This window comes from Fukomys damarensis, unplaced genomic scaffold (assembly GCF_012274545.1).
Source record: "Fukomys damarensis isolate Sample0158 unplaced genomic scaffold, DMR_v1.0_HiC HiC_scaffold_12, whole genome shotgun sequence".
NCBI classification, from domain to species: Eukaryota; Metazoa; Chordata; class Mammalia; order Rodentia; family Bathyergidae; genus Fukomys; species Fukomys damarensis.
The window spans coordinates 57,417,273-57,426,601 of NW_022900924.1; the positions used below are offsets into that span (position 1 = coordinate 57,417,273).

General features: G+C 49.4%; 1 protein-coding gene across 10 annotated transcripts in view; it reads left to right on the forward strand.

Annotated features, from left to right (window-relative positions):
• Ccdc13 (coiled-coil domain containing 13) overlaps positions 1-9,329 on the forward strand; it is a 36,661-nt gene that overhangs the window by 537 nt on the left and 26,795 nt on the right. For 5 of the 10 annotated variants that reach the window (XM_010624478.2, XM_010624477.3, XM_010624484.3 and 2 more), the window contains exons 1-2: positions 6,561-6,726; positions 7,271-7,373. The exons of 1 other annotated variant lie outside the window; for it this stretch is intronic. In XM_010624478.2, the coding sequence (XP_010622780.1) occupies positions 6,647-6,726; positions 7,271-7,373 (183 nt within the window). In that variant the 5' untranslated portion in view covers positions 6,561-6,646. 4 more of the 10 variants (XM_010624486.3, XM_033762641.1, XM_010624488.3 and 1 more) reach the window with 4 other exon arrangements.

Below are 9,329 nucleotides of genomic sequence, written 5' to 3' on the forward strand. Positions count from 1 at the left end.
GCGGTGCCGGGGCAGGTGGGGCGCAGAGGCCTTGCCAGCAGGTCCAGCAGGGTGTCGGCTGGGCTAGGGACCTCGAGGCTGCCGCCGCGCTGCGACTTCGGGCTATTTCTAGAAATCCGAAAGAGCCAAGCGGGAGAGGAAGGGTGAGGGGCACGGAAAGTGCATGCGCTTGAGGCGACGACCCCTGTGCACTCCACGATTTTCCAAGGGGTCCCCTGAGGGGGAGCCACCACCCCACCGCATGGCTCTGAGTCCTGCCTGAGCACACTTCCCATCGAACTTTAAAAAAATAGTTAACTGACTTTATTTATTAAGTCAGTTTGAGATTTACAAAAACCAGAAAACTGTATATATAGCTTATATTGATAACGTTGTAATGAAAGCCCACAGTTTACAACAGGGTTTAGAGTATTGGTTTTGGTAAATGCACAATGCCATGTATCCACTTCAGATATCATACAGAGTATTTTTACCGCTCTAAAAAATCCCGTTCTCCATTATTTATTCCTCTCGTCCCCCTGCCCCAACCCCTGGCAATCACAAATCTTTTATTTCTCTATAGTTTTGCCTCTTCTAAAGTGTCATACAATTGCTAAGTTGTGATCATGCAGAATAACCTTTTGAGACTCGCTTTCCCACTTAGAAATATGCATTTATGTTTCCTTCGTGTCTTTTCATGACTCGACAGCTCATTTCTTTTCATCACTGAATAAAAGTTCCTCTGTGTGATTGCACCAGTTTATCTGTTCACCTATTGAAGTGCTTCTTGGTAGTTTCTGATTTGGAGCAACTATGAATAAAGATGCTACAACATTTCCTGTGCAGGTGTCTGTGTGGACATAGGGTTCATTTCATTTGGGTGAGATTATTTTAGCTTTGAAAATGACTATCATATTCCAAAGTGACCCCACCATTTTGAATTCCCACCAGCAATGAGTTGCTTCCTATCCTTGCCACCAAATATTGATATTTGGTGGTGTCCGTGTTCTCAATTTTGGCCATTTTAAAGACCATATGATGGTATCTCGTTTTAATTTGCATTTCCTAATGAATTATGTTGTGAAGCATCTTTCCATATACTTATTTGCCATCAAAACATCTTGTGGTGTCTGTCCAGATCTTTTGCCCACCTCTTAAAACGTTTTTTTTTCTTATTAAGTTTTAAGAGGGGTTTTTGCATGTTTTGGATACAGTTGTTTATCACGTATATTGTGCACTTCAATTTGTTTTCATAGATTATACTTCTGGTATTATAGCTGCAGTATCAAACTAAAGTCACCTAGATTTTCTTCTATATCTTCTTCCAGGTGTTTTGTAGTTTTTCATTTTATATTTAGCCATATAATCATTTGGGGTTAATTTTTTGTGACAGGTGTAAGTTCTGTACAGATTAATTTTTGGCATATGGATGTCCATTTGTTCCTTACCGTTTGTTGAAAAGACCATCCTTTCTCTACTGGATTGCCTTCCTTTGTCGAAGACCAATTGACTATATTTTATGTGAGTCTGCTTCTGGGCTATTAGTTCCTCAGATTTATTTGTCTTTTCTTTCACCAGTACCACACTGTCTTGATTAATGTAGCTGTAGAGTAATCCTTGAAATTAGGAAGTGTTCTTCTATATTATGTTGGGTATTCTGGGTCTTGTTCCTCTTCATATAAACTCTAGAATCAATTTGTTAATATCCACAAAGTAACTGCCGGGGGTTTTGATTGTGATTGCATAGAACTGATATCTTTGATAGTATCGAATGTCCCTATTCATCTATTTGTTTAGTTCTTTGATTCATTTCATCCATTTCATAGTTTTCCTTATAGAAATCTTATACATATTCTCTTAGATTTATATCTATTTTAGTTTTTTTCGGTTAATGGTGTTATATGTTTGCATTTCAGTTTCCAACTGCTGATTGCTGGCCCTTGGGAAACCATTAGACTCTCGTGTATTAGCCTCATACCTTGCAACCTTACTAAAATCACTGAATCTCATGAGTTTATTCACTCTTTGGGATTTTCTACACAGACAATCATGTCATTTGCAGACAAGGCAGTTTTATTTCTTTTCTCCCAATTTATGTCTTTTATTTCCTTTTCTTGTTCTATTTCATTAGAACTTCCGGTGTGATTTGAGTAAGAGTAAAGAAGGGTTGCTTTTGCCCTGGTCTTAGGTGGATGCATCATTCAGCATGATGTTAGCTATGGGGTTTTTGCAGAGTTCTTTACTAAGTTGAAGAAGTTCCTCTTTTTCCTAGTTTCTTAGAGTTTTCCGTTTTTAATTATAAATGGGTGTTGGAACTTGTTAGATGCTTTTTCTGCATTAATATGATCATGTGAATCTTTTCGTCGTAGCCTATTGATATGCCAGGTACATGAATCAGTTTCCTAATGTTGAACCAGCCTAGCATTGTAATCTTAAGGAGAGTACAGTCACAGCTGCTTAATTTATAGGTTGAGATTCACAAATAGCAAAGGCCTTAAGCATCAAGATAAAAGCAATAAAACAAATTTAATGCACTGTTGATTGACACATGCATGATTACAAAGAAGAAAGAGAATGTACAGAAAGGCAGCTGCATCCCCAGATCAGAAGAGCTTCGGCACCTGAAACTTCAGTTACGAGCCAGGGTGTCTTATTAGGGTTCTGACTGGGAAGGGTCAGGGCAGAATGTCCTCTCCACGGGGGAGACTCCAAAGTCCCCCTGCCAGTCAGGCCCCTTAAATAGCAGCTTAGACAAAAGGAGCCATGTCCCAGCTGCCTATGGGCCCAGAGACAGGGAATCTGTGGAACCTGAGAACTGGCCAACTGCCCGGGGAAACAAGCATCTGTATCTTCTGGACCAGAAGGAGATGTCCCTGCGGGCAGGCCAGGCTTTCCTTCAGTCATGGCCCACCTTTCACTTCTAATTAGTAATTTGTGTTTTCTCTCTTTTTTGTTTGGGTGACATGGCAAGGGGTTTATCAATTATATTGATCTTCCCCAAAAAACAACTTTTGAAAAAAAAAATCTTTTGGTTTTGTTGGCTGTATGGTTTTCAATTTCATTGATTTATGCTCTGATTTTTATTTTTTCTCTTCCTCTGCTTACTTGGCCTTGATTTGGTTCTGTTTTTCTAGTTTCCAGTAGTGGGATCTTAGGTTGTTGATTTAGACCTTTCATTGTTTCTAGTATGTGCATTCAGTGCTGTAACTTCCTTTCTCATCACTATTTCATGGCATTCTGCAAATCTCGATTGGGCATTATTTTAATTTACTTCAAAATACTTTAAAAATCTCCCGAGGCTCATGTGTTGTGTAAAAGTAGATTGTCTAGCCTCCAAATACTTGGGGTTTTCCAGCCAGTTTTCTGTTATTAACTTCTAATTAAATTCCATTCCAGTCCCTGAGCATACTGTGTATGATAGCTTTTATTTTAATTTGTTAATATCTGTTTTATGTCACAGAATTTGGTCTCTCCTAATGAATATTCCACGGGCCTGAGGAGAATGTGTGTCCTGGTGTTATTGGATGAAGTATTTTTAAAATGTCAGTTGGTCCCAGTTGTTTGACTAAGCTGTTCATTTCAGCCCCTATCTTTCCCGACCTCCTGTGGATACACATTTTGATGCTGTTCTGCAGTTCTTGGATAGTCTTTTCTGGCTATTTTGTTCTTCTCTTCATTCTTTCTCCTGTTGCATTTCAATTCAAGAAGTTTCTCTCGACCCATCTTTCAGCTCTCTGAGTCTGCTCACTGTGCCCATCTGCTGATGTGCCTATCAACTGCTGTCTTCATTTCTCTTGAAGGGTATTTGATGTCTAGCGTTTCACTTTCTTTTATTTTGCATTTTTCTCTTTATGATACCCATGTGGTTTTCCATGTTGTCAACCTTTAGCATATTAATCAGTTATTTTAAATTCCCAGACCAATAACTCCAAAATCCCTTTCATATCCGGTTCTGATACTTGATTTTTCTCTTTGCAGTGTTTATTTGATTTGCTGTTTAGCATGCATGTAAATTTTTTGCTGAAATCCAGATGTGATACATGAAATAAAAGGAACTGAGGTAGACAAGCCTTTAGTGTGAGGACTTACATTGCTTATGGTCTCTCCACGTTGCCCAGCCTGGCCTCGAACTTAAGATCATCCTTCCTCAGCTACCTAAGTAGCTGGGATTGCAGGCGTGTGGTATTGCACAGGGCTGAAGACTCCTTCAATGCAGACCACAGCTTGTGTTCTTAACTTCAGTTCCCTCCTGTGCAGGAAGCCCACTGGAGGGTGGTCAGGTGTGGGAGGCAGGGAGGCGTCTTGGTCCTGAATGGATGGATCTCTGTCTGTGAGTGAACTGAGGTGGGCACTGCTCCAGGCGCCAGGCTCTGTGACCTGGGTTCCTTCGAAGGCAGCCCTTGCGGAGGAGAAGAGCTCTGAGTATTTCAGAACGATGACTGTTCCCTTCCCGCTGCGAGAGCCTGGCGGGCTCATGGAGGTGACACCCATGAAGGTGTGAAGGCCCCTGGAACTAAGCACTGAGAGCCTCTGGAAACTCACCTGTCACAGCCCGAGCTCTGGCCCTGAGACGCACTGGCGGCAGCTCTGCCCCGGTGGGCTGTGAGTCTCTGTCCTTACTGTCTCTGTAGGCCCCAGGCAGCAGCTGGCCTGCCCGATTCCCTGCTGTCTGTAATAAAACTGATTTTCAGTGACTTTCCGCACGTGAGGAGAAGGTGACAACTTCTAAGCCCACTGCCCCTTGGGCGCACCACCAGGAAGTTCTGGTCAGCCTTAACTTTTGAGCCTGTGTGTACCTCACCTTCTACTGAAGTCCAGAGTGAGCGACGAGACCTGGCCGTGCTCCTGAGCGCAGAAACTCTGAGGGCTCTCTGAGGGACGTGCTTCTCAGGGCCTCTGTGACAGTGACTGTGGGCAGCCTGTCTACAGGTCCAGGGACTGGTTACGAGGGGCAGTTGTTTGAAGGAGGCCAGATTCCTCTTCACTGTTCTGGAATATCTACTGACTGCCTGTTGTGTGCTGTGGCACAACCATGAGCGAAACGGAAGAATGTGTGTCCTTCATGGCTTCCACGCAGTGGAGAAGACACCGTCAGCGGCAAAGTGTGCTGCAAGTCAGGTGGTGACACAGGCGGTAAGGAGAAATCAACCTGCGTAGGGGAGAGAGGGCAGGGGCTGGAGGGAGGAGGAGGAGAAGGCCCCTCGGAGAAGGCCAAGGTCGACCTGGACAAAAGTGCGGAGGGAGCAGCCATGCATTCTTTTGTTGTTGTTTGTTGGGACAAAGTCTTGCTATTTGGTTTAGGCTGGCCTTGAACTCACTGTGTAAGCCAGGTTAGCCCCAAACTCGTGATCCTCCTGCCTCAGCCTCCTGAGTGCCAGGATTACAGGTGTGCGCCCCCACGCATTCTTATCGATAAAGTAGAGTTGGAGGGTGTTTCAGTCAGTGCTCACTGCCACACAGATCTAGTATAAAATATATACATACAGAAGGACTTACAGTGTCGGTTACCGGGGCTGCTCACAGAGCCACGTGTGAAGAGTGCAAAAAGGCCATCTGTGCTCCGGAAATGAGAAGGATCCAGTCAAAGGGCAAAGGCCTGGAGCTCCCTTCAGAGTCCCATGGGTGTCCTGGTCAGGAGGCCGAAGGGTCTGCTCCAAAAGCCAGGAGACAGTGTCCAAGGCGAGAAGTCCGGAGCTTCTCCAGAGACCACGCTGTGCCTTCCTTCCTGTTTCACAGGCCACAAGCCCACTGGTGCTGTCACTCACACCCAGGATGTCTTCTGTCTTCGGTAAACCCCCTCGGCCACGCCCAGAACCGTGCCAGCCGGGTAGCCAGCGCCTCTTCCTCCAGCGGACACACAGTTAACACACGGAGGGGTACCATCCCGCCTGGGTGCTAGCAGGGCTCCCTGGCTGTGTGTTGGGCGGAGCCTGGGCTGGGGTGGGGCGGGCGCAGACAGCCACAGACTGAGTCTGCTCAGGCTCTTCGTCCCAGTGGCTGGGGGGGGTGAGGCGTGCTCAGAGGGCAAGTGTCCCTCAGGTGTGGCGAGGTTTGCTGAAGGACCACGTGTGCACACAGTGTGGGCGTGGACAGACACTGCCGCCCTGTTCAGGCCGCAGGACTTCCCACGTGCTGCGTCTGCCCCTGAGTGTTCTGGCTGGTGGCTCCTGCTTGTGCCCCAGTTGCAGCTCATGTCCTGGGGGTGCAGCCTGGCCTCAGCACCACGCCTTTCCCTGGAGCCCACAGTCGGTGCTTGGTGCTGACTTGTGTGGTCTCCCTGGGCAGCTTCTGTCTCCCTGCCCAACTGTGAGCTCCATGTGTGTTTGGAGCCTGTAAAGCCTGCCCCGCAACTCCTGACTCCTGATCTGCATGAGTGAGTACACCCCGGAGCCACCTCCGCTGCCTGCTTTCTTTATTCACCCTCGCAGGAGCAGGAGCATTAAGTCCACACCCCGGGTGCGCTACCTGGACTCATTCCTCAGAGGCTCCAGTTGGACACACTGCACCTGCTCCCGGGAGGTGGAGAGGCAGGCCCTCCGCTCACTCTTCCGCTTCCTCGAGACACCAGTGGCAGGTGTGTCCTGGGCCTGTGCCTGATGCACACCATGGCGGCACTGGAGAGCCAGGAGTCAGCGGCACGGCTGGGCAGATTGAGCTCCAGTGTACGATGTGTTTTACAAGCCAGCGCTTTCCTTTCTGCTTCCCGGGCACCAGCAGTCCCCACAGAGCTGGCTGTCTTTGTCACAGGTGTGCTCCTCTTGCAGTTGGGCTGTAGAAGAATGCAGGAAAGCCTGCATGTAGGGACCCCTCAGAAGGGTCCAGGCCTCCACCTCCCCTGCCCCTCGGCCTCTGTCCAGTCCCTCGGTCCTGCTCCCGCATTCCTCCTTGAAGATGTCTTCTTGTCTCCGTCCTCCGCCTTCCCCTCCCTTCTGTCCCACAGGCCCTCCTTGCACGGCTTTGTCCCCACTCCACCCCAGGGCCCTGTAGACCTCTTGGTCCCCAGTGAGTGTCACTGACCCAAGCATCTACAGGGCTGGCGGGAGTGGAGGTGCTGGACCCAGGGGTTTTTCTGCAGTGGTGGTGGGGAGCTGCAGCGTGGGGAGTGGGAAGGACAGGCCCCACCTGGGGCCCCTGTGCCCAGCAGCTGCTGTCCAGGTGGACCGTGAGCCCTGCACCGCCAAATCCGTGAGGGTTTGCAGCAGAAGCAGCAAGCATGGATTTAATTGAAATCTGCAGAACTGTGAATGTTGGTGACAGATTTAAATCCTATTGGTATTTCTTTGCGTCACAGTGAGGTGGGTGAGGTGGTGTGCTTTGGGAGCCAGCGCCAGCAGGACCTCACAAAGAGAAGGCCACTGAGATCGGGTTATACAAGGACAAGGTCGCAGAGCAAGGTGCAATAAAGGTGTGACCAGGGCCGGGGTAGGGGCAGGTGGTGGAGATGGGAGCGCAGGAGAACAGCAGTCCCAGACAGGAGACAGGTACGGGGAGGGGACCTGTGCTGTGAGACTGTCCCAAGGGGCCCAAGGGTGCTGTGCAGGTCGGTCACTGTGAGAGCAGTCAGGATACAGGGCAGGAAAGAAGAGGAGAGAGAAGCAGCAGCGTCTGCAGCGGCCCATAGCTGACCCAGCGCCTGCACACTGCCCTCTACTTTGCCCCTCACCGTGTCTCTGGCCTCCATACATCATCCCCCTCAGTGAGGCCCAGAACCCCTCAACTCAACCAGCACCTCGACAACCCGCCTTGAGCGCCAGCTGCCAAGTCTGCCCAGGCCAGCGGCTGCTGTGGATCAGCAGCACCCAAGTCCCAGGCTGCACCTGACTGTGGCCAAGCACGGTGCCTTCAGGTGCCCAGGGTCCCCATCCAGCGGGCGTGGGGCCCTGCTCTGCACCCTCCGCTCAGCCTGCATGGTGTCTGTGTCCTCCTCAGGGCTCTTCCTTTCCCAGGCCCAGGTGGCCCGTCCTGGAAAGAAGAACATGGTCATCCCTTCCAGTAATACTTAAGGAGGGATCACGACAGGATAATTTCAAGAAACCTTTCGGGTGAGATTACTGTGTGCCAGGTCGCAAACTAAGGGCCATAGCCCAGCAGTGTCTCGCTGCCTGTCCTGGAGTGATGATCATCAGAGCACAGCCTGGACCACGTGCTGCACACCACCTCAGCTGCTCCGTGCCACTGCAGCAGAGCGCAGCAGCTGGGACACAGATCATGTGGCTTGCACAGCCGAAAACACTCTCGGCCTTCACAGCAGAGCTTGCTGATCCACCTCAACTTAAAACTTAGAATCTGATCTCCTGCCACATGATGCCTGCACTGCATCGAGCAGAGAGTGCTGGGGGAGGCTGAGGCAGAAGGGAGAGCCTGGCGATGTCGGGGGCGGACACTGGGGAGCACAGCTGAGGTGCCGTTGGCACGGTGATGACTGTGGTGTGGGGAGGGAACTCAGGGCCAGGCTGAAGGTCGTTTATGGACAAGTAAGAAGGTTCTCAGCTGTGGGAGACGTGTGTATGTTAGTCCGGTTTCTGTTGCGCATAACACAAGACCACAGACTGGGCGTCACGAAGAACAGAAGCCCAGGATCAGGACCGTTGGTACGTTGGGTGGTGCCCTTGAGGGCAGGGTCATCGTGGTGCAGGGCATCACGGGGCAGGAGTCGGGAGCCTGTGTGCGCCTGTCATCGTTCTGGCCTCTCTCTCTCTCTCTCTAAACGCTGTGGTCACATTATGCTACTACTCTTTCAGGAACCCATAGTAAAGACTGCACTTCAGGCTGGGTGTTGTGATGCAGGCCGGTGGTCCCAGAACTCGGGGAGGCTGAGGCATTTCTATTTCAGTCCAGCCTGAGCAACTCAGCAACTTAGCAAGCCCCTGTCTCAAAATAAAAAGTGAAGAAAGGGCTGACCGTATGGCTCAGTCAGTGAGAAGGCCCTGGGTTCAGTGTTCATTACTAAAACAGAGACCAAAGCCAGACACAAACAAAAGACTGGACTGTGTGGCTCGAGGTTGGCTCTGGGTGGGGATGCCAATGCTGGCTGCATGGCAGAGCCACCCAGCAGTTCTCAGAAGATCACAGATGTGTGCTCTGTGACTCCAAGTATGTGACGTTCAGACAGAGGAGACATCAAGAGTGTGTGAGGAGCCCTGACCACACGGTGATAAAGTGACTTCAAAATCACCAAAAAAGTAAACTCACAAGTAAAAGGAGGCTCAACAAAACTGGTCAACAGGGCGACAGAAATTAAAATCTTATTGAAGCTGGGGATGTTGCTCAGTGGTTCTACTGCCTGCCTCACAAGTACAAGGACCTGAGTTGGATCCTCTTTACCAAAAAAAAAAAAAAAAAAAAAAAAG